Raw genomic sequence first — 25851 nt, forward strand, 5'->3', positions numbered from 1 at the left:
AAGGTTGTCCCCAAAGTTGTACCAAACACTTAACATGCTAATTTGTGCTTGGTGAGATTATCAATAATTTTTGCTTTTTTACTAAATTCTATTTTCTGATTTTTTTTGGTGAATCAAAATGCAAAAAAAAAAAAAAAAAAAACCAACCAAACAAACAAAAAAACCACTCAGAGTTTATAGTCTCAAGTGTCTAAGGGAGGAAGGGCATGATTGATTACAAGCATCAGGGATTAGCTCTGAGCCATCAATAACGCGTCGGTGTGGCTGTAAGGAATGGTACTTCCCCTTGGAGTCTGTCAGGCCTGAGCCCTGAGATTTGGATTTTCTACTTCATGTTCCTTCTGTCTTCCATCCCTCTGTCTCTTGTATGAGTCCGCGCCTGCCTGAAGGCTGAGAACTGTCCTTGTTTCTATCTTTGACAGTGTGTGACTGTGTGTGTCTGTCTCTATCTAACAAAGGACTTTGCTCTGTATTCATTGAACAGCACAGAAAATACCCCATGGGGAAGGGAATGAGGCTGTTACAGAAACTTTTACAGAAAAATGTTACAGAAATCTTTAACAGTTTTTACAAGGGATGAGGTCACTGGCTCCAACTGATGCAGATAACAGACATTACTGTTAATTAATCAGTATCTGTAAGTGGATGCTTTCAACCTTTATGGTAGGTTTTAGGACATTGCTTTCAACAAATGATGCGTATTCACTCTGGGTCAAGGGCATGGAAGAGGGAGATAAGCCTGCAGCTGTGCATTAGCTTTGCTTGTGCAAGGTGATTCCATGGGAAATCCAAGGCAAGTAAGGTTGGCTGTCAAACTGTTCTGCTAAAGGCAGGTTAAACGGTTTGAGTGCACAGTAGGACAGCAGTCTTAAGTGACGGTAAGGGGTGTTATTAACTCTGGCTGTGAGGTCCAGTCTCTTAGGATGTAAAAGATCTCTTCAGAATAGTGAATGGCAGTAGAGTCGGTTTGAGCTTTAGGGTGAACCTAGATACGAATGTGGGAAACCTAAGTGAGTAGATGCCTCCCCGCTTAACCTTGGCAATTTCACCTCAGTTCTTCATGATAGTCAGAATTGTTACTTCTTTTTAAATCTTTAAAAAGCAGCATTTCATTGTAAGCTAATTCTTATGCTGACTATTTGTGACAAAATAAAATTTCCAGCTAATTGTTCTCTTTTAAATGTCAACTTGGAGGCCAGGATGTGGCTCAGTGTAGAGTGCCCACCTAGCATGCCCAAGGTCCTGGGTGTGATTCCCCAGCACGGTGTGGACTAGGCACAGTGACACACCTGCAAGGTCAGGCCTTGGGAGGTAAAAACAAAGGGGTCAGGAGTTCAAGATCATTTCTGGCTGGGCTACAGGAGACCCTGTCTCAAAAAAACAAAAAGGAGGGAGGGAGGGAGGGAGGGAGGGAGGGAGGGAGGGAGGGATAGAGGATGAAGGAGGGAGAGGGAGGAAAGAGGGAAGAGAGGGGGCACAAAGAAGAAAAACGAAAGTGATGTGTTTGCTTAGAAGCATCCAGGTTCAGTTACCCACTTGTCAACAATATCTGAAGGGAAGGTTTTCTGCTAGGAGAAATCATAGTTTCTCTGTGAAAACTCTAGCACCGAGCAGACACTGATCAAAAAAATGGAACCAATGAAGACGCTGTGGTAGGTAAGGCCCGCAGCTGGGAACTGCAAGGGGCACTCTGCACGGCTCAGAAACCATGGAGCTGTAGTTGGCTGGAGGTGTACCCACTGCTCTATGCTTCCAGCTGTCTCAGACGACACCCTCTGTCGATTTTAAAGAGCCGTTCCTCTTTATAAGCTACTTTATACTGCCATCTTCATGGTGCAAAAACATTACTGTTGTGTTTCCTTATGGCTAGAAGTCATGGAAAATGTTTTAAGTGATTGTCTGACAAGTAATTCCTCCGGAGACTTCCAGAACAGCCCTTGAAGTGAACTGAAAGAGGGCTTAAGAGTTGATGACACTGGTAATTCCAAGACTTTGTGGCGCTCTTTCTGTTTTGGCAACTTTGAGTATATGATCAGGATGAAGATAACCCTCACTAGATAGGATAAGAAAAATTAAGCACCCAAACTCAGATTATGTATATATCTGGACACGTAACTATAGGTGTGTGTAAACATGCAGACATGTATATGGGTAGATAGGTAGTTTATTTTTATGTAAGATATGTGTGCATCTTATGTAAAAGTTTCCAAGCATACAAGTTAAATGTTAGAGTTGATGAAGGAGAAGTACTCACGTACCAGTAAGCCAGCAAGAAGGGGACCACGGTGTGGCCTGCTGCTGATGCCACAGTGACAATGTGGCCATGATTATTCTTCATCATCACTGGGAGAAATGCCTTGGTGGTCTAGAAATAATTTTTATTCAAAAGAAACCACGTATTATTTCTGGTTCATAGCCCACGGAGAATACTTTAAAACAAAGTCATACTTCCCAAACATTGTTCCTGATACAAATGAAAACCTCTGATTGCCAAGACCAGCTTAAGACAAATGGACAGCAGGTCACATCAGAAAAACTGCAACACACACCAAAGCGTCGAGAACTCATCTCATTTAAACTGCTAACTACTTATATCCCTGACCTCTTACCATTGATACCTTCAACCATTTTATATATTGAATAGACAGGACACACTAGAGTACAAGAAGTAACAATATTAAATCACTAGACAACAATTTGATCATGATCTCAAAATACCATGAAGAGCAATCTTCTAATGGCTACTAATTAATTTGTACATTAAACATTTATTGAGTAACCACTGTGTGCTGAGGATATATAGAAACAAATAAGATAATACACTATATGTTACCAAACACAAACATAGGCGCATTTTCAATAGCTCCAATCACCCTAAGCTCATAACTAGGAATATACCAAGGGGTCTTTTATAAACTAGCTCTCTGGGAACTACTTGGTGTCTTCAGAAACATACAACTAATGTCCTTGAATGGCGAGCTCCATTATAAAGTCTGAAGCTTTTGAGGAAATAATATGGGTCTGAGTCTTATGAGATTTGGAAAGCATGCCACACTCACCCTCGTTACATTGTTATAGACTTGGGTGGTCTTTGTCTCCTTGCTGTATTCTCTATATTATCAGAGTGGTGTGCAAATCTAGTTCAGAGTCAAATCTAGTTTAGCATGGTGATACATGCTTGCAAACCCAGAATTCTGAAGATGGGGCAGGAGGATCAGGAGTTCAAAGCCAGACTCAGCTATATATTGAGTGTTAAGGCCAGCCTGAGGTACCTGAGACCTTGATGCCAAAAGCCAGAAGGACCAAAACACACACAATAACTGAAACTTACAATGATTTACCACCTCATTATTAATTTTGGAAGTGCAGTTGTTGGTAAAACGTAGTCACATCACTAGAAACGAACTCTCAATCTTTGAGTCTTCCAACAGGAATGTTCTGTAAAGTCAATCACACTCACCCAAAAGTGTGCAAGCACATTGACTTCGAAAGTCTTTTCAATCTGAGGGTCCTGCGTAGCAAATAAGTCTGCAGTGTAGACAACACCGGCGTTATTTACCAGAATGCTAACATCTCCAACTTCTTCCTTTACCTTAAACCATGAAAGAAGAAAATGTATCCATTAAGTGGTTTGACTGTAGTTTTGCATATTCTGACTATTAAAAGAGCATACATTTTCTTTTTGAAGAAATATTCATTTATTTTATGTATGTGAGCCCACTGTAGCTGTCTTCAGACACACCAGAAGAGGGCATTGGAGGCCATGTGGTTGCTGGGAATTGAGCTCAGGACCTCTGGAAAAGCAGTCAGTGCTCTTAACTGCTGAGTCATCTCTCCAGTCCCCATGAGGATAGATACATTTTTATCTAGTAGACATGGGGGAAAAGCAATTTTGTTACCTCTATGTCAGCATGGCCTACAAGACACTTTCTGTCTTCCTGCTTAAGCCCAAAGTGGCTCTGTTTAGAATTCTTTTGTAATTTAGTCTCTTGACCTTACTCTGTGGATTATGGCTACAGGGATATTTGGATAAACAACAATGATTTTTAAGTGCTTCTTCAAAAGTTACGCAGAAACGAGTTAAGTCTATTGGCAGATTCTAGGCGCAGAAACGAGTTAAGTCTATTGGCAGATTCTAGGACAGCTGTGAGGCATCACGAGACACTGCTTACACTATTAAGACGGTCACATCTTATGCTCCCTTATTTTCATGATTTCTTTCCTCCATTGCCGGTCTCCATCAGGTGGCAAAAGGCTTAGGAGTGTCGGCTAGGGGATCTTGAGTAGAGTTTTAACTCTGTTCTCTGGACTTTAAGTAAGTGATTCTAAATTTCCATTGCTTAAAACAGTTAAGAATATAGCTTGTTAGCCGGGCGCACGCCTTTAATCCCAGCACTCGGGAGGCAGAGGCAGGCGGATTTCTGAGTTCGAGGCCAGCCTGGTCTACAAAGTGAGTGCCAGGACAGCCAGGGATACACAGAGAAACCCTGTCTTGAAAAAAACAAAACACAAAAAAACCAAAAACAAAAACATAATATAGCTTGTTATGGGGAGAAATGAAACATGTAAATGAGCTATTTGGTGTAAATGAGCTATTACTATTATGTCATCGATACACATCCATTTATACCTATGTCTAAGTGAGTATGTTTGTAGATTCTTTTCTTGGCCTTATGAGGTATCTAAGAAGGTCTTTATATGGAAATATATATGAGGTAAATAATATGAGTATTATATGTAGCTGGGAATGGTGGTATACTTCTTTAATTTCAGAACTCCAAAGACAGAGAAAGGCAGATCTCTGTGAGTTTGAGGCCAATATGATCTATAGAGAGAGTTCTAGGCCAGCTGGGGCTACAAAGCCTCAAAACAAAACAAAAGCACAAACAAAAATTACACACCTGGTTTCTCCCATGCAAGTCTTTGCCCTTGGTGATTAACTTCTTCCTTTGGTATTAGTCCAGAAGGAAGAACATTTAGGAATCCAAAGGGATTATATTGGAGTATTATATAAGCCACTGCAGCTTTCAAAGGTTATTGCAGCTATGGGTTAAATAATTTCAGTTGAGGAAATATAAGCAAGATAACAGGGCTGCCTGCCAATGGCTTCACAAGGCATCCTTTGAGCAGTGAAGTCTATTCATATTCAAGAAGGAAGAACTTGGGGTGATGTATTTTTTTCCCAAGTGATTGCTGCATCTTCTGGCGTCTACTGTAATCACTAACAGCAACTATAAATAAGAAAGTTTGCAGACTCCCAAAGCTTAGGTTCCCTTTCAGAAGACCAGAGCAGCATAGCGCTCAGGTCTAGCAGTGCAAGGAAATCATGTAAGAACTTTTGTTTAGCTTGCGAGCAGCTAAACTTATTGTGTACACCCTAGAGTCAGCAGCATTCGGATATATACTGGGCTCTAATAAACAGCTAAGCTTCTCCCAAGAAAGCTGTCATTGCTTAGCACTAGGGCCATGGTATGATGGGGACTGAAGGGAAAGTGGCGAACGCCCCGTGGGATCATTTGCTCCCCTGCACGGTTTTCAGGTGGTTTCATCTTCTTTGTATTTACTGTTCTCCACAATACTTAAGGTGATGCTCTTGTCTGCCCACCTGAGAGACAGGAATCAATAGAATGGTTTACGCTTCTAAAGGTTCAACCTGAACTGTTCCAGGTCTCCACAAAGAACTTCTCATAGAGAGGCTGCCAGGGAACAAAGGTTCACCAGTGCCCAGGGAAGCTTCAGTTGGCATGCCCAGGTCTCATTAGTAGGGCTGAATCACATCAGGGTGTAAGCAAGGTGGGAAGGGCCATGCTATAGTAAAGTATCTGTCCTCCATCCATAGTCACTCCTCACATCTCTATCACAGAAGGAAAATTATTAATAATGTCCTTAGACTGATGTCTCATGTTACTAAAGAATGTCACATTTTTCTCCTTTAGAAATATTTATTTAGAGGATGTGTGCTTAGTATATGTATCTAGTAAAACATTACAGTTCTGTGTCCGTACGAAAGATTTTTTAAACAAAACAAAACAAAACTTTCTCTTCTTCATTATCTATTCTCTTTTCAGGGTGGGAATGCTGCCAAATTTGCATTGTTTTCTTAGTAAAGAAAACAAGCTGACAGTTGAATTGTTAGGTAGTTCGCATAGCTAATTAATTTAATAATCACCAATATCCTTGTGGCTATGGTGTTCTATTCTACAGTCCAGTATACTTGGTAGACACAGATTGTTATACTACAATCTGAATAAGTAAACTTCAAACTAAAACTAGTCAGAAGAGATAAAAAGGGACACATTCTAATGTGTCCCCATTCTAATCAAGGGGACAGTTAGCAGAGAAGATGTTATTATCCTAAACATATATGTACCAAACTCTGGGGCACCCAATTTCATAAAAACAAACAAACAACTACTGCTGCTGGATTTAAAGACACACTTTAATAGCAATGCAATATTAGTAGGAGATTTCAATACCCACAGTCCCATACTCTCCATGAGCCTTTGAACCAGAGAAATACCATTATTAACTACATCATACGTTAAATGGACTTAATGGATATTTACAGAACATTCCAATCAAACACCAAAGAACATACAAGCTACTCAGTAACACATGGACATTTTTCTAAGTTGTACCACATCTGTGAACACAAAACAAACCTTTAAAATTCAAAAAGATTGAAATCACTTCTTGTATTCTATCTGACCACAAAGCAACGAAACTTAAAACTGACAGCGAACAGATCTTTAGTAAACACACAAACTCATGGAGATTAAAAAGCACATTACTGAATGACGAGTGGGCCTTAGAAAAAAATTCAAATATAAATAAAAAATGTCCTAGAACTAAACAAAAATGAGCATAGCTAAGCCCCGGGTACAGTGTGAATGCATCTCATAAGGGAAACGCACAGCTCCAAGTGGCTGTATTAAAAATCAGAAAGAGCATAAATAAATGACTTAGTGATACAACTAAGAAATGTAGAACAAGTACAAACCAATTCCAAACCCAATTAATGGGAAGAAAAAAAAAATCACAGCAGAAACCAATGAACCAGAAACAATAACAACAGATAATACAAAGAACCAACAAATCTAAGAGCAGTGTTTTTGAGACAACAACCAAGATAGACAGATCCTTGGCCCAACTAGCCAAAAGAGAAGACTCAAATTAACAAAATCAGAAATAAACATGGAAAATTTTTACAAAAGAGACCAAAGAAACTCAGAATAACACAAGGGAATATTTTTAGAAACCTGTATACCATTAAGCTATTTTTGAAAACATGAAAAAAAAAAAGATGAATTTTTATATTCAGTCAAACCACCAAAATTAAACCAAAAGAACTCAACAATCTAAACAGACCCATAGCAAACAAGGAAATCAAAATAATAATGAAAAGCCTTTCAGCTAAAATTAATAAATAAAAATAACAAAAACACAAAAGAAAACAAAAAATTCCAGGGCCAGATGAATTCACAGCAGAATTCTCCCAGACTTTCAAAGAAGACCAATGACCAGTTCTTCTTAATCCACTCAAAAAACGGAGACATTAAGGAGCGCTCCCAAACTCAATCCATGAGGCTAGTATCACTGGAACACCACAACCAGGAAACACAGCAAAAAAAGAGAAAACTATGTGCTAGCATGCCTGATGAACACAGACTCAAAAATGCTCAGTAAAATACTGGCAAGCAGAGTACAGACAGACATCAAAAGGATTACCCAGTATGACCAAGCTGACTTTATCCCTGAAACATTTTATAAATCAATAAATGTAACCAACCACATAAATAGACTTAACAACAAAAACCATACGATCATCTCAACAGATGCAGAAAAAAGCCTTTCACAAGATCCAATATACCTTCATAATAAATCCTGGAGAATGTAGGGCTAGAGGGACCACACCTCAACATAATGAGAGACCCACAGACAATGCCAGCATACATGGAGAAAAGTTTGAAGCAGTCCTACTGAAGTCAGGAACGAGACAGGGATGTCTACTCTCCCCACTCCTTTTCAATGCTGTGCTTAAAGCAAGAGAAGGAAATCAAAAGGATACAAATAGGGGGGAAATCAGACTATCCCTATTTGTAGATGGCATGATACTATATATTACAGATCCCAAAAACTCTGCCAGAAAACAAGAAATGATAAACTCAGCCATGCAGCAGGACACAGGATCAAGCTGTACAAATCAATAGCTTTTCTATACACTAAGAACAAACACACCAAGGAGATCATGGACATGCGAATTCCCATTCACAACACCCTCAAAAAAATAAAGTATCTAGGGTGTACTGGCTATTTTTGTGTCAACTTGACACAGCTGGAGTTATCACAGAGAAAGGAGCTTCAATTGAGGAAATGCCTCCATGAGATCCAACTGTAAGGCATTTTCTCAATTAGTGATCAAGGGGGAAAGGCCCCTTGTGGGTGGGACCATCCCTGGGCTGGTAGTCTTGGGTTCTATAAGAGAGTAGGCTGAGGAAGCCAGAAGAGGCAAGCCAGTAAAGAACATCCCTCCATGGCCTCTGTATCAGCTCCTGCTCCCTGACCTGTCTGAGTTCCAGTCCTGACTTCCTTTGGTGATGAACAGCAGCATGGAAGTGTAAGCGGAATAAACCCTTTCCTCCCCAACTTGCTTCTTGGTCATGATGTTTGTGCAGGAGTAGAAACCCTGACTAAGACAAATTGGTACCAGCAGAGTGGGGTATTCCTGTGACAACCTGGCCATGTTTTGGGGAGGACTGTGGAAGGACTTTGGAACTTTGGGCTTGAATATCCATTCATTGTTAAGAGCTCTGTCAGATGTTTTGTAGGAGCTTGGAAGATAATGTTGAGAACAGTGCAGAAGATGGAGGTCTGGTTTGTGAATTTTCAGAGGGAAAATTAAAGACTCTTTTCAGGGCCATTGCTGTTTTGATTGTGAAGATTTTGTAGTTCTGGTTAGCTGGGGCTGAAGAATCAGCTGTGATTAACAAGATACCAGAACTACTAAAGCAAAAACTTTGCATTACTGGGACTATTGATGCTGGTTAGCTGGAGCTAAGAAATTAGCGGTGATTAAGAAGAGACCAGCATTGTTGAGGTGACATCTTCTGGGAAGTGTTTTCTGAAAGCACAAAGAGGCTGTGTTCCAGAGATAGGCAAGGTTTTACTCCTTCTGCAGTGGGACTTGGTAATGTGTAAGGGTCACCCAGGTGGTACTGGTTTTGAAGGCATGAAGGGGTCATGCAGAGGAGCTGAGGCTCGGCACTGTGAGAGGCCATGGAAGGCCATTGGTGAAGGTGCAGCCTCAGTTGTAATTGAAGGCCCAGGACTGAAGGGGTCATGCAGTGTTTTGGAGATGCCAGTACCATGAGATGACCACCAAGAGCAGCAGCAGCAGTGGAGTACAGGCATCTGGAGCCCAGAGGACGACGTGTGTGCTACAAAGGGCATGGCTGGAGAAGTGACCCAAGCCCTTGGAGGAGCCCAGAAGATCGTGAGTTGGATCCCAGACATTGGACGGTTGGAGAATGATTTTTGCTTTGATTGTGACTGTGCCCTGATATTTTCCCTCTTGAAGGAAGAAACTGTTTTAGTGGAGCCCACAGTTAAGAGACTTTTAATTGTAAAAAAGACTTTGGATTTTAAAAGAGATGGATATTTTAAAGAGGTTGAAATTTTAAGAATATGTAAAGACTGTGGGACTTTTAAAGTTATTTAGATCTTGGGGATGAATAAGAATGTAAGGGTTGAGGCTTACTAGTGATGTGTTTGTGTGTCAAGTTGACAAGGGGTCAATTGTACTGGCTATTTTTGTGTCAACTTGACACAGCTGGAGTTATCACAGAGAAAGGAGCTTCAGTTGAGGAAATGCCTCCATGAGATCCAACTGTAAGGCATTTTCTCAATTAGTGATCAAGGGGGAAAGGCCCCTTGTGGGTGGGACCATCCCTGGGCTGGTAGTCTTGGGTTCTATAAGAGAGTAGGCTGAGGAAGCCAGAAGAGGCAAGCCAGTAAAGAACATCCCTCCATGGCCTCTGTATCAGCTCCTGCTCCCTGACCTGTCTGAGTTCCAGTCCTGACTTCCTTTGGTGATGAACAGCAGCATGGAAGTGTAAGCGGAATAAACCCTTTCCTCCCCAACTTGCTTCTTGGTCATGATGTTTGTGCAGGAATAGAAACCCTGACTAAGACATAGGGATAAACTCAGCTGAGAAAGTGAAGGACCACAGAAACAAAAACTGTAAGCTTCTGGAGAGAGAGAGAGAGAGAGATAGAGATAGAGATAGAGAGAGAGAGAGAGAGAGAGAAGAGAGAGAAGAGAGAGAAAAGGACAATAGAAAGTGGAAAGACATCCCATGTTCAGGGATTGGAAGAATTAACATTAGGAAAGTGACTGTTTTAGCAAAAGCTGGTTTCAGATTCAACGCAATCCCAATCAAAATCCCCATCTCATTCTTCAGAAAAATAAAAAAGTCAAAATCCTAAAATTCTTATGGAACCACAAAAGATCTCTGTTAGCCAAAACAATCCTGAGCAAAAAGAACTATGCTAGAAAGAATTACCAATCTAGACCTTAAGATACATCACAGAGCCATAGGAACAACAACAACATGCAGACAAGCAGACAATGGAACAAAATCAGAGACCCAAACATGAGTGCACTTAATATTTGGCAAAGATTCAAAAAACATAACCTGGAAAGAAGAAAGCATCTTCCACAGACGGTGCTGGGAGAACTGGAGTCCACATGCAGAAGAATGACCCATATCTATCGCCTTACCTAAAACTAACTCCACATGGACCAAAACCACTAAACCCGAAACACTGAAACTGGTAGACAAACACCACAGGCAGTACCTAGACTTTCTGAATTGTATTCCATTTGCCCAAGAAAGACGGCCAACATTTGAAAAGAGGGGCTTCAGGAACCTAAAAGGCTTCTGCATAGTTAAAGGAATTAATCATCTGAGTGAAGAGGAAGCCCACAGAATGGAAGAGAACCTTTGCCGGTTACACATCTGACAGAGAATTCATAGGCAAAATATATAAAGAACTCAGAAAACAAAGAATCAAGAAGACAAATTGTCCTAGTTGTGGTTCTATCTATTGTTGTGAAGAGACCAAATAGGTAAGTCCTTATTGCTGAAGATACCATGCATTTTAGACACAGGGCCTAGATGCATCTGAACAGGAACTGACCTGAATGCCTGTCCCTGAAGCCTAGCTTCTATGGTACCAGATGCCACCTTGCAAGCTTCTAAAGGAGGGAGAAAACCAACAGTCCTATCCAACTATGATACCCATGAACCGTATCAATGACCAGCAAGACATGAGAACTATAAGGTGTGGCAGTGGCACTCATATCTTGGGGGTGACTGTACCGGCTGGTTTTATGTCAACCTGGCACAAGCTAGAGCCATCAGAGAGGAGGGAACCTCAATTGAGAAAGTGCCTCCATAAGATCCAGCTGTAACACATTTTCTCATTTAGTGATCAATGTGGGGGGCCCAGCCCATTGTGGGTAGTGCCATCCCTGGGCTGTGGTCCTGGGTTCTATAAGAAAGCAAGCTGAGCAAGCCAGGGGAAGCAAGCCAGTAAGCAGCACCCCTCCATGGCCTCTGCATCAGCTCCTGTCCCGTGTTAGTTCCTGTCCTCACCACTTTTGATGAACTGTTATTTGGAACTGTGAATGGAATAAACCCTTTCCTCTCCAAGTTGCTTTTGGTCATGGTGTTTCTTCACAGCAGTAGTAACCAACACCTCTCTAACTGGACTGAAGACTTGTTCAACAAGAACGGAATCATGTTTTATACTGCAAACCTAGCTAAATACCCAGGGATAAGTAAAGTCATGGATCTCGGAGGGGAACCTACACATGTTACTAAGCCAGCATAATCCCTAGGAATGTTGTAAATACTTGTCCTTATCCCACAGATAAATGGAATCCTCACCACTCATGAAGGAAACCTCTCTTTGCAACAGATGAGACCACGACCAAAAACTGCAACCAATCAAAGCACAGAATTGTAAAGCCAAGTCCCAACAGGTAGATCTATAAAACTATCTTGATTCTAAGACTCAGGAAACCTTGTAGAAGAGAGGGCCGAAAGACTTTAAGAGCCAGAGAGTCTGTGAGTTCGCTGTGAGCCTGTGTCTCCTAATGTTAGAAACCACATCGATAGAGTCTCATCAACCCAACTGCCTAAACATGCATTTGGAAGAGACCAAGATGGAGTGGATGGGAAGTTTCAGAGGAGGAAAGAGAAGGGAGAAATGATGTGATCATATTATAATGTCAAAAAATTTCAAATAAAAAAATCCAAAATAACAAAACTATTTAAAACAGAAGGAAAAAAAATCAACCATATCTAAATCCAAACAAAGAGGCTCTCAGTTGGGTTGAATTGGGATCTTTGTGTCCACTTAGCTGAGGGAGAGGTCAGATTGCTCTAGTAGAAATGCAAGTTTTAGAGACCTTTGCCTATTACTCTGATGACCCTCCTCCACAAGGCACAAACGAGAGCACATTTCATACAAAGAGCATTTCAAGTGTAGGTAGAGGACAGCCATGCCTTGTGGGTCTAGATCAACCTGCCATTCAAACAAATCCCTAACACTGTGAGTTTCAGACCCATATCCTTGACTGGGCTTCAGAGGACACTGTCAGTGCTGGGATGTGGCTGGTGACAGGTAAGGGCGTTCCTCAGTGTCAGACCGTGGCAGAGTGAGGGAATTGCACAGGGTGCTGCAGTATAGAATCCTGGACTCTGCTCTACCCTTAATGAAAGAAAAACACTGGAGCATGTTATGCATGTTTCTACACACGCACGCGCCTGGTGGCTTTTCTTGAGATTGAGACTCAGGCCTTCTACTTGCTAAAGTTTGCCATATAGTACCCACCCCCAAATGTGTGTATAGTGTGTGTGATGTGATGTGTATTGTGTGTGTGATGGTGTGTAGTGTATAATGCATGTGAAGTGTGTGTAGTGTAGTGTGTGTGATGTGATGTGTGTGTTGTGTATAGTGTGTGTGTTGTGTGTGTTGTGTATAGTGTATGTGATATGTGTGTTGTGTATAGTGTGTGTGATGTGTGTTTTGTGTGTGTGCTTGTGTATAGTATATGTGATATGTGTGTTGTGTATATTGTGTGTGATGTGTGTGTTGTGTATATTGTGTGGTATGTGTGTGTATATGTGTATAGTGTGTGTGTGTGATGTGTGTGTAGTTTACATGTAGGTGCATGTGCCTATGTACACACACAGAGGCCAGAGGAGGATGAAAGAGTCCTGTTCTACTGCCCTTTGCGTTATCCCCCTGATAGTCTATCACTGAGCTCCAAGCCAGTCCAGCAGCCAGCAAACCTTAGGCACATGTGGCTGCTTCACATATGAATGTTGTCACGCTTGTGCAGCAGACATGCTTAACCACTGAGCCATCTACCTCCCCTACTGAGCCATCCCTCCTTCCCCAAGAGAGGGTACAGTCAGTGAGCACACCGAAGTATGAGTCTCAATCACTCTGTGTACTTCCAGGTCTGTCACTGACCGGGCACACAGTCTTGGGGAATACGAACCGAGCCGAAACATTTTTTCAATGATTCTGTGTAACGAGTGAATGCAACCATCTCCAACATACTTCCTAGCTGTCCCCCGTGACATATTTCTAAGTACACATGGGATCTCACCTTTTTTGCAGCACTGTAAATCTCTTCCCGCTGGCTGCAGTCCACCACAAAGGGATGGGCCTGGGCACCCAGCTTCCTGCACTTGGCAGCTGTTTCCTCAATGCCGTTCTAGAAAAAAAAAACCACGAAGAGAGCAAACGGAGAATGTAAATGATGGGGACACATTCCCCCAAAGCTGGGGATCAAGTAGGAAGACATACTAGTAAAGTGCCAGGTGGTTATTTAAACTAAGCTAACCTAAGCAGCTCACTGGTCTTTAACGATGAGGACAACTGGTCATCCGGGCGTCCACCCTCTCTTGAGTGACGTCAGCTGTCAGAGTCTTACCTGCTGTCCTTTACTCCCTCCTTCATGCTCCTCTCCACTCCCCTCTGCGTGGTGGTCAGAGGACCCCTCCTCAGTAGTAACCATCTTCAAACACTCCTCCAGGAGTCCAAACCAAAGTCCCCCAAATGGAGGCTCCTGGCCTTAGGCCTCCAAAAGGGTAATACGAGTCCTATTCCTCTAATTTTTCTAGTAGCATATTACAAAAATAAAATTTAACCCAGCAGAACATTCTGATGAGTGGAACAGTTTGTTTCTCAAGTGCATTTAATTAAAGACATTTCTCCCAAATATTTGTAATAAAATACTGCACGGCCAAAAGTCAGAATGGGACAGCACTCTGACGAGCGCAATAGAAGCTTGTCGGATCGGATCAGTCAAGTCACAATAATTAGGATAGTAAAGGGGACTAGAAGTGTTGTTTCCCAATCAACTGCAGGACACACTTTAGCTGACATACAAAGACCAGCTCCTTTGTGTGTGTGTGTGTGTGTGTGTGTGTGCACGCATACGAGTGTGCCTGTGTCCCTGTGAGCACATGCACTGCATGAATGTGCTTGCATTGATGTGCATGGTGTATGTATGCATTCATATTCACGTGCGAATGTCTGTATGAGTGGTTTACATGCACATAAAAACTATAGGTCAACAGTTTATTTTACAACCACTTTCCATTTTATTTATTTATTTATTTAGAAACAATCTCTCACTGAGCCTGGAGTTTTTCCTCTCTCCTAGGCTGGCTTGCCCACAAGGTCCACAGATTCTCCAGGGTTACTCCCGACTCCCCCTGCCCCCCCCCCCATAGTGTCACTCCTTCTACAGATCCTGTAGGCCCCACCCACCCACCTAATGCCAGCAGGGTCCACAGATCCTCCAGGCTCCCCACTCTGACAGTCCTTACAGACCCTGGCCCCCTTGCCCTTGGATCTTTAAGTGGGCACTGTGGGTCCAAACTTGGGTCCTCATGCATATCAACCAAGCTGTCTCACCAGGGCTCCTCTCCCAGCACCTCTCCGCCCTCCCCCCCCTCACCCCCCAGCGTTCTTCCCTCAGCATCCTCCCTCAGGGCCCCTGTGGCCTTGTGCCTATCTCTGCATTGTTCCCTTGGGTCTCATGTTTTGGTTGTATACATCACAGATGTTGGTAATGTTACAATTACCCTACAAATGTTAGAAAGCATGGTGAGGCAGAATTAAAACATTATGTGCAGCCCACAACCAGAGGGAATTAGTAGAAGCAGATAAAACAGGTAACGAAGTTCAGGCAGAACCATTACGATTTCTCAACATCCAACTGCCGTCTGATGGCAGTTTCTCCAAGCCTGTGTGTTAGTACACTCCGTCCTTTTATCTAACCCAGTTTCCCCACCAAACTCCTACTGCTTCAACATTATCAATATAGTATTCTGCATCCCTCTTTCTATTCTAAATGTTTGAAATCAAGTGGGTTATCCACACTGAACAGCCACGAGGGTGGGTGTTGTCTGCTTCAGCTCTGACCGTGATCAGATCTTAGACTTTTCCTCTCTTCAGTCTGTCCCAGGCTTTGAATTTGCTGTCCCTGTGTTTTTATGTTGTGTTGGTCCTGGGAACTGAACCAGGGCCTTGTGCATGCTGTGGTAGCACTGTAGTACTGTAGCACTGATCTGCAACCCCAGCCTCTCTTGACCCCATCTTCTGATGCCTTCCTTGGCCGCCTAGCCGACCTGCAGTCTGCCTTTCCTACCCCACAGTCCTAAGCTCCTTTCATGCTTCCTTTTGCTATGTCACCCGATTGTGCATTTTATAGTACAGGTTGCCTGTTGACTGCCTTTAGCTCATGCAGGCTGCTTTCATCACTGGTATCTGTAGTTCTGTATTATAATACTGTCCAGAAGGCAGTAAGAGTCATCAAACTTTTTTTTTGGATAAACACACTTTTTTAGAGAAAATTGTGTATATTAGAAATGATAAACCCAAATCATTCTTGTTAAAGAATAAAATTTCAGACTAGTTTGTGTGCTACCTGCTAGACTCTTGGCTAAATCACCTCACACATTAACTTACCATCTCCCTGGCCTTCTGAAACCTAAAGGCCTGGGAAGCCTCGTCTTTCTCAGTTAAGAAGCAAAGAGCCCATTTCATATGCCTGACCATATGCCTATGCTGGGCCTTGGCCAGCTGACCCATGCTGGCCCAGTTTGCATTGTTAATCCATCGTATACATACCTAATTATCTGTTTTCTCCACCAGACGTAGCCCATCTCCTGTTTGCCACCAGGTCTTACCATCTGGGCTGTAGATACTATGGAGCACTGGTTACTTGTTGTCTCAATCACTCTAGAGTTAGTTCTTATTTAATCTCATGAACCTTGACCTCTTGTTTATAGAATGGATGTACACAGTGCAGTCAGGGGCACGCTAAGCCAGAAGATGCCTTCAGATTCCCTCTGTCTTCCATCAAAAGCCAGACCAACACTTCACTGCTAGCTCCTTCTAACTCGCCTCCCACCTCAACCTGAAGGTACAGGAGACCGCACTGAAGTTATTTCACTTTTAACTATTTTTTCTATAAGGTGACTTAGATGACTCCTGTAGGCAACTGGCAGTGCAATGGTGATCCCTGTAGGGTGTCATTTCGAGCCCATCTCAGCAGCTGCAAATGAGACTTGACAGCTGCACACATCTAACTCTTGGCATAGCACCTAAAACTGCTGCATTTCCCAAGAGTTTATGAGGGTCAGTAGGAGGAGATTATAGGCCACTTTCAGGATGGATTTAATGTAGTGTTAATGTAGCGAAGGGAGGTAGCCAAGATTCTCATTGTCCATAGGTCCGTTCATCGTGTGGTCTTAACAGATATCAAATTATGCCTCTCTTGTAATCTGAAAAAATATGAATAGTTACTATATGCCGTATGGACTCTACAGAGAACTGCAAAGGGTGGTTGTTTGCCAGTGTGGACCACAAAGAAAAGGCAGCGACGAAGCGCGGTTACCTTATTGATATCCCAGAGAACCAGTTTGGTGTTAAGTTTGGCAAATTCGTAGGCAGTCAGTCTTCCAATCCCATGACCAGCTCCGGTGATCAGGACGATCTCTCCGGCGACAGATTTTTTCTTCTTGGGAATAAAAAGCTTGACAAGAGACTCAATGCAGAAGACGATGAGCAAAGGCAGCAGCAGGATCAAGTCAAGAAGATACTTCATCCTTTTGGAGGCCCGGTGCTCTCGTTCCCGGTCCTAAACGGCCTCTGGAGGGTGTCGGTTACGCACAGAGTAAAAGCTTAAGCAAGGCAGAGTTCCCCTATTAAAGAGAAACAAACAACTCAGAAACCATTCCTTCCGCGGGGCCGGGCTTCAGGAGGGTTTTTGCCATTGGCTCGGACTGCAGTCACAGCAACTGCTCGCTGGCTTGGAAATCTGGGAGGGACGAAGTTCAGAGGCAAGCCCTAGGGCGGTGCGACCCTGATAGCTTTCGCGGACTTCCTCCTAGGAGGGCTAGTTACCTCACGCTTTCCTAAAATGGAAAAATCCCCTCCCTGTCTGCCGCAGACCTAGGAGAGGAGAGGTCGTCACGCTGCGCAGCAAAAGATGAAGGGCAAGTGCTAGTAGTTCTCAGGCTGCGGTGGACAGTTGTCTGTTTCTGCATAAGGGTTGCAACAATGTGGAGCCACACCTTAAAGGACCAAGAAACAAGGAAGGGGACTCTTGGGGGAAAGGAAGAGAAGTAGCAAGAGGGGGATGGGAGGACGGCTATGGGGGAGGGGCGGGTTAGAACACCTGGCACGTTTGTGTATAAAAGTCACAAACCCATTTCTTTGCACGCTAACCAAAAATTAATAACAAAACAAACAACCCTTCAAGCAAAACAAAGCACAAGAGGGAAAACCAAGCTCCTGAATTAGAAATGACCCTACATCACATTTTAATTTGAATTGAGCATTTCTGGAGGGCAGAGGAGAGTGTATCCTCCCAAGGCATAATCAAGTTTTAGGAGAAGCAGTAAACCCATCTCCCCAGGGAAGAGCCGTGTAGCGGGGCAACCAGCTCCCACTCGGCCTCTGAGAATCTGAAAACAAGAAACAAAACATATATTCAAGAATGGTGGGTGGTTTGCCTACCTGTGTGCACACTATTTTTGCTCCCGGTGTGGGGAAAGGGCAGATGAGGGTTCTGGGTTTCCTAGAACCGAAGTTACTAGGAGCTGTGAACCTGCATGTAGGCACTGGGAATTGAACCATTGTCCACAGGAAGAATGGCCAGTGCTCTTAACCACGGAGCTATAGCCATCTTTCCAGCATTCTCGTCCCCAGTACACACTTTTTGAGACAGGGTTCCTCTGTGTAGCTCTGGTTGGCCTGGAACTCTCTCTTCCCCAAGTTGTTTTGAGGCAGTTTCTCCTCATTTAGCAGCAGGAAGAAGCTAACAGCCTGTCTGTTGAGTGGTTGGTTTAGGAACTATAAATGTTAGCCGTTGACTTTCCTCCTGTGACACTGAGGATGTGGCTTGCTTTGCTTGCTCTTTATCGTCCCGTCTCCTACCATCCCAATATAATTCTCTCTCCCTTTGCTACTTCTGTTAAGTTGTATTTGTAACTTTAGGCAACAAGGTTCTATTTTTTTTCTCTCTTTCTTGTTCCAACAACTATAGGCTACAGATGTTGGCAGAGAAAAAAATGTCCCATCCTCTCCAGGAGTCTGATAGGTTATTTCTCCACCTCCAGTTTACAGAGCCAATTTAAGCCAGATTAAATTATATTAAAGTCAGCTCATTGCTGCTCTCAGGAGGCTTAAGTTCACTGGCCCCAAGGACCAAGGCTAGAGACAGCACCATGGGTAAAGTGGAAAGTGGGGGTAGAAGGGGGGGGGGAGAGAGAGAGAGAGAGAGAGAGAGAGAGAGAGAGAGAGAGAGAGAAGAGGAAAAGAAGAGAGAGACCAAAATGTCTGAATTATACAGAGAGGAGCCTCTGGGGGAAGGGCAGCCCAGCCTCTAGGCTGGAAAGTTCAAGACTGGGGGCAGGGTATGCCAGGTAGGGACTGAAGGATGCTGGGGAGACTGAAGGCAAAGTCTGCTTTGGGTATGTGTAATGTGCACCTCAGCCCCTTGTCCCAGGGTCCGAGATCGAACAGTTTCTTTCTAACTCCCAGTTTCTGTCTTCGGTAGCTTACTTCCCCATTGTCAGGACGGATCAGACTTACTTTCTGTCTTGCAGCCATTGCTTTTGTTCCCTCTCCCGGTTCATTTTGAAAACTGAAAGTCAACAAGAAACATTTACATTCCTGTGGGTCAGAAGTGGCTTTCCTCGGGTGTGGCTCTGTCTAGAGGGTTGACTGCCTGGGACAGCACAGCAGAGGAAAGCAGTGTTAGCCTGAAATGATGAACTATGTAGACCCCCTGGCTGGACGTCAGATCTGAAGGAGTCTGGTGTGCAGGCCAATCTTCTTCTTATCATAAGTTAGGATTTTGGTTTTCCCGGGACATAGTGGCACTCACATACCATCCCAGTATCTGGAGGTGGAGGCAGGAGGATTCAAAGTTCCATGTCACCCTGAGCTACATAAACAATCCTGTTAGCCAGGGTTGGTGGCATGCTTCTTAATGCCCAACACTTGGGAGGCAGAGGCAGGAGGATCTCAATGAGTTTGAAGCCAGCCTGGTCTGCATAGTGAGTTCTAAGACAGCCAGGGCTATGTAGAGAGAATTTGTTTCAAAAACAGAAATATCCAAATAAATAAAACACAAATAAAGGATGCTGTTTGTGTCACTTTCTTGTTGGATGAATCTGAATTTAACAAAGCATTGTGTCTCGTTTCTTTACTCTTAAAATTAGGACATTAATAGCTACCTTATAGGGTTTCCAGAAAGATGAAAAGGCATTTATAAAATGTTCAGAATAATGATAAATTTTAAATGCCTTATAAATTTCGAGAGGATAAATACAAGAATCCTCTGGGGGAGTAAATGAGGTAAGATTTAAAAAGATTCTTATTTAAAATACTATTCTGCCTGCTGTCATTCGTCACAGGGACGTTCTTTTTTAAAATAGCCATCTTACGATTTCATGTGTATACGTGTTTTACTTGCATGGATGTCTGAGCACTACATGCATGCCTGACACCTGCTAAAGTCCGAATTGGGTGCTGAATGCCCTGAAACTAGAGTTACAAGATGACTGTGAACAACCACGGAGGTACTGGGAATAGAGAGAGCACGAGGTCTCCGCAAGAGCAGCAAATGCTCTTAACCACTGGGCCAACTCTTCAGTTGTTGTCTTAGGAGGTTTAATTAGAGGATTTGGTTTTTGCCTTCGATCACCTTAGCCCTAAGGCTTTACTGTGGGAATGCTGAGGAGCAGCCCAACAGCCACACCCAGAGCCCAGCCAGCAGTCGCAGGCTCTCGAAAAGAGGCGGATAAATACTAAAATATCAAGGCAAATTGTTCTGATTTCCAGTTCTCCAGAAGCAGGGCAGCTCCTCAGATGTTAACTATTGACAGCTTTTGACGAAATACAGGTGTAAGTGATTCACTTGCGGTGTCTCCGGAACACTCACACACAGAATTTGAGGTCCAGAGGCTCAGGGGTTGTTTCAGTCTTGGAGAGCTGCCCTGCTTAAAACAAAGAGAAAAGTGACCTCCGTATCTGGGGCAAAGGGAAAGAGGGGAAATGTCGAGCAGGGATTCCTTATCACACCTTAGGGCCAGGGAAGGCTGTAGAAGCTGCACGCAGGAGGAAACAGGGCCTCTTCTGCTGGGGCACTGCCCTTTGCTCTCCCTTGGGGGATTCAAACACAAGTATTCCCACTTCCTCCCCAGTTGAACAAAAGACTCAGTTTCTCTAAAATGTGGGATTTCCCCCAATCATGTTTCCAACCACATCCTGAATTTCCAGGTTTTAGAAGGGAGAGCTGAACTATTGTATTTCGGCCCTACTCCCCTATCCCCAACCACCACCGCACATCAAGATACAAATAGTCCCACAATAAAGATCATTCTAGAAAGTCACACGATTTCACTGATTCATCCAAGTTCAGAATTTACTTACTGAAAAATATAATTTTATGTAATCTCCTGGCTTAATTTTTTTAAACTGAAACTCAAAAATTAAAAATTTAGCAATTAAAAATGAAAGGAACCTTTTCTAATACAAAAGAATCAAGGAAAATGCCACTATCATGGGAGCCTCAGGGATTCTTCCTTTTCATTATTCTGAAAACAAACAAAAAATGTTTGTGTCTTTATTCTTCCTATAGCCCCCAAATAGGACAACTGTCGATTCCATCTAACCCACTTCAGTAAGGGTTGATATAAACGCTTCATGTAAGGCAACTGGAGGGGTACAAAGAAGAGATAAAGATCTCTCTTTAGGAGCCCATGGTCTAAGAACCAGGAAATTCATCCTAGAGAAAAAGGAATGAAGAATATTTGAGTAGAAACTAAAGCAACTGGAGGTGGAGGGGGGGGGGAGATGAGAGGAGAGAGAAGGGAGGAAGAGGAGGGGGGTGATAAGAAAGGGAGAGAGAATGGTTAATCCTAGTGAGGAGAGGGGCGTTTGTTTTGTTTTTGCTTTAAAATAGTCTTATTTTGTTCAAAATCATTAAAGGCTTTACTAGTTCAATATTATTAGGATTGCTTGTTTCAGTGATAAGAGATGACTGAATTGTACAAGGATTCAACCCCTAGTACCTTCAGTGTGGCTCACAACTCTCTGTAACTCCAGTTCCAGGAGATCTGACATCTACTGGTCCTTGCACACTGCACACACGGTGCACAGACATTCATGCAGGCAATATACTCATAGTTAAAAAAAATTACTTGTTTTAGCTCTAACAAAGTTAATTAAAGGAACTCCAGTCAATTGGGAATGAAGCTATACTAACATTCCAATCTAGCATTGTGAAATTTGTGCACCAACATCTACAAAGTTAGAGAATCAATTTTATTGCCAAATTAATTTAGAAGATTATACTTAGTATTTAATCAACTATGTTAATAGAATCTTTGCAGCAAGTACCCTAGGGTATTGATCGGTAAGTTCTACTGCGACTTGTATCTCACTTTTTATAAAGGGAGGTGGGGTCTAAGAGAGGACTTATGTATACACCTATTACAATGTTCACTTTGGAGATGACAGAGTGTTACTGAGACTAGTCTCTGGCGCTAGGTGGCGGGAGGATCAATCTTTGTTTAACTAACTACTATCTGTGGCCCAAGGCAAGTATTACTTCTCTTTGGGTTTTGCTTCCTCATAAATGAAAGAGGGGTAATTATAGTATTAGCTTTATTGTGGTGAATAAATGAGACACTTACAAAATGTTCAGAGTAGGGCTTGTTCCATGACAAGCTTGTTCATGTGACCAAGAGCCTCCTTCTTGCTGGGTCTGAGTGAGTTACCCCAGTACAACAGCCGCTTGACTGTTCATAATCACTTACGGTGAAGATCTAGTTGAGATATAGCCCTGGCTGTTTAGTTTCCCTTTCAGGAAGATAGGAAGAACATATATTGAACAAATGAGGAGAAAGATGTTTCTGAGAGAAGTTAAACAAAACTCAGTTTCCACAGAGACGGCTCTGGGAGAGTAAATGACTTGCCCAGGAAGTGACCGCCTTCCATGCGCAGGGCGTTTTAAAAGCAGCTTCGCTAAGTCACAGCTCACACAGCATAGCTCAATGGATCTTAGCATACCCTCGGAGTGAGTGTATGATCGTCATGAGAAATCAGATTAAACCCTCGCTGTCTCACAGAGAAACCTCAGGCTCACAGACAAGCTCATGTGCTTCCACGTTCTCTTCCCCATTGTAACACAACCGCTGGTCCATTCTCAGTGCAACACAACCGCTGGCCCCTTCTCAGTGTAACACAATCACTGGTCCCTTCTCAGTGTAACACAACCGCTGGCCCCTTCTCAGTGCAATACATCCGCTGGTCCCTTCTCAGTGCAACACATCCGCTGGTCCCTTCTCTCAGGATGCATTTGCTCATTCTGATTACTTCATACGGTTCAATCACACTGTCAATATAAAAACTACTCTTTTGGGGCTGGAGAGATGACTCAGTGGTTAAGAGCACTGACTGTTCTTCCAAAGGTCCTGAGTTCAAATTCCAGCAACCACATGATGACTCACAACCATCTGTAATGAGATCTGATGCCCTCTTCTGGTGTGTCTGAAGACTGCTACAATGTACTTATTTATGATAATAAATAAATCTTTGGGCTAGAGTGAGTGGGGCGGACTGGAGCATTCAGTGGTCCTAAATTCAATTCCCAACAACCACATGATGGCTCTCAACAACCTGTACAGCTACAGTATATTCATATACATTAAATAAATAAATAAATAAATAAATAAACAAACCTTTAAAAACTACTCTTATAATGAAATAAGAATTTATTTTGAGTCAAGTATAGGTCATCACTGCCTGGGAGCATAAAGTGAAGAAGTTACACTGACAACATGTTCCAACGTAGAAGAATTTAATAAAGTTTAGTAATCACAAAACAAGGACATAAATCAATATATTTGCCAATTACACTGGTGTGGCCATCAGATCTGGTGAGCTATAGAAAGGCAGGTAAGTCCTTTCTATATTTTCCTGATGTTATGCAGTCTTGGCTTTAGGGGTGATGGAGGTGATAAGTCTTTGAGACTTAGTCATATGACTCAGAAGTTTTATCTACAAGTCAGAAGGCTTAGGTCAGACACAGTGGTGACAGCGAATGCCTTTTGAAAGGTACAATGTTAGCCCAGTGTAAAGCTGGCTCTTGTTCGGAAATATTTCATTTCTCCTTAACTGGGGTGCTCTTGTTGGCCAATGTTTGATAGACTGCTCTCAAGTGAATGTGGCTTCTATAGAGAATGTTAGCTGACAACATAGTAAGTTGTCTTTTGAGACTGGTTTCTTTCACTTATCATAGGGTTCCAGGCGGTCTCAGATCCTACCCCTTGCTCCCCTCTCCAGATACTACTCCACTGAATAACTATAGCACGTTTGCTTATCCACTCAGGGGGGTTACTTAGTACATTTTTAATGCCTAGCTTTTACTAAGAGTTGTTCCCATAGGGGCAGCAGGTTGGCTCGGTAGACAAAGCCTTAGTGCACAGCCCTAGTGGCCTGAGCCCCATCCAAAGGGAAAGAAGACAATAGACTTTGCAAAGATGTCTTTGATGTCTACACATGTGCCATGGTGTGCGTGCTCACACTCACAATAGTGGTGTTAACAGAATTTTAAGTGTTTGTTTAAAATTGCTACTATGAACACTTATGAAGACGTTTTTGTGTGTCTTCAATTCTCCTCCCTCCTCCTGGCCCCAAATAGGAACAGGCACAGGAATAGGGGTGTAGGCCATAATATGGTATCTGTTTAACATTTTGACTGTTTTATATCTCCACCATCAATGTATGAACGCTCCTATTTCTCCACATCCTGACTTTTATTGTTTTCTATTTTAAAAATTATTTTTATATTAATCCTGTGAATATGATGTGATATCCCACTGTGGGTCTGGTTTGTATTTAATAAAAAAATGATGTTGAACATAACATTTTAATGAATTCTTTGAGGATTTCATACACAAACTTTGATGATATTCACCCCACTCCTGCCCAGACATCCTCCTAAACCCGTCCCACTCCTCTCAACGTTGTATTCTCTTTTAAACACGTCTTTACTGGCCATGTATTTTCTTTGACAAGTGTTGACAAAATTCCTTTTCTTTTAAAAACAATCTTTTAGTTGCTGAGTTTCCAGAATTCTTTATATGTTCTGGATGCCTATATCAGATATTTGCTTTGTCAATATTTTTTCCCATTCAATAGGTTGATTCCCCCCCCCCCCCTTTGTCAATAGTGCCTTTGGAAGCACTAAATGTTTTTAATTTTCGTAAAGTCTAATTCATCTATTTTTTCCTTTTGATGCTCTGCATTGGGTATTACAGTAGCCTAGTAAGGAATTCTTCTCAGCTGTAACCTTTACAAGCAGAGTGACATTGAAATCTTTTTGTTATTTGTTCTGTTTTTGCTCAACCACTCTCCATACCTTCTTTTTTACCGTGGGGAAGGAACCCAGGACATTGTTTATGTTGCATGTACCATTCCTCTGTAACACAACCACAGATTAGTCAGTATCTCCTCTGAGACCAAACTCTTTTACTTAACTTATCTGAACATGCTCATAAAATGAGATGCTTCCCAAGTCTAGAATTGCCCATGAAAGTCAATCTTTAAATGTGTTATTATTTTGCCTTTGATGTAAAGATATAATGAAAACATACTGCTACTTAATCTTTGTTTTCCTTTATCTCAGGTAAAAACATTTTTATTTGTGGATCACAGTTATGAGCAAGAAGAGATCTGAGTTAAAAACTTTAAGAAAATACCACTGTAGCTTGTTTTTCTTCATATTTTTACATAAGCTATACCAACTGTGATATACCTAATAAAACAATTTCACAAGAACATAAACTATGAAAGAAAATAAAAAAGCAAGGCCAGGTAGTTAATAAGATGCTAATTTATCAAAAGGTAATGCTGTCCAGGCTCTGCTTTCTAGCAGTGGTGTGAGTGCCCCACCACTGCAACCAGTGGAGGGCAAGCTGGTCTGGAGCGAGGTGACCTCAGGCGATGGTGAGCAGTGAAGTGGTGAGGCAGCTTCAGTGAGATAGTTCGGTTTCATGGGGGGAACAAAGGCTCTTTAAACCTTTGGGGGGGGATGAGTAGGGGCTCTGAAGTGAGTGTACAACATTGGCAGGGTTTAGGATGGCTCACTTGCATAAGGAGGGATTTCAGGTACCGCTGTACATGACCTTATAAGGAGAAAGGAACTTTGACTTGGCTACTGGTCTGACTTTCTGAGGTGGGGGA

The 25851-nt window shown here is 42.5% G+C and overlaps 1 protein-coding gene across 1 annotated transcript in view; it reads right to left on the reverse strand.

The window, feature by feature from the left end:
* The window catches only part of Hsd17b11 (hydroxysteroid 17-beta dehydrogenase 11), a 61841-nt gene that overhangs the window by 14900 nt on the left and 21090 nt on the right, over positions 1-25851 (reverse strand). The window contains exons 2-5 of the mRNA XM_021163520.3: positions 16988-17294; positions 13685-13792; positions 3461-3592; positions 2259-2365 (exon numbers count right to left, since the gene is read on the reverse strand). Coding sequence (XP_021019179.1) covers positions 2259-2365; positions 3461-3592; positions 13685-13792; positions 16988-17197 — 557 coding nt within the window. The 5' untranslated portion in view covers positions 17198-17294. The remainder of the gene's footprint in view (positions 1-2258; positions 2366-3460; positions 3593-13684; positions 13793-16987; positions 17295-25851) is intronic.

The sequence above is a fragment of the Mus caroli genome, unplaced genomic scaffold (assembly GCF_978045245.1).
Source record: "Mus caroli unplaced genomic scaffold, Mus_caroli_1 scaffold_4, whole genome shotgun sequence".
In the NCBI taxonomy this organism is placed as follows: Eukaryota; Metazoa; Chordata; class Mammalia; order Rodentia; family Muridae; genus Mus; species Mus caroli.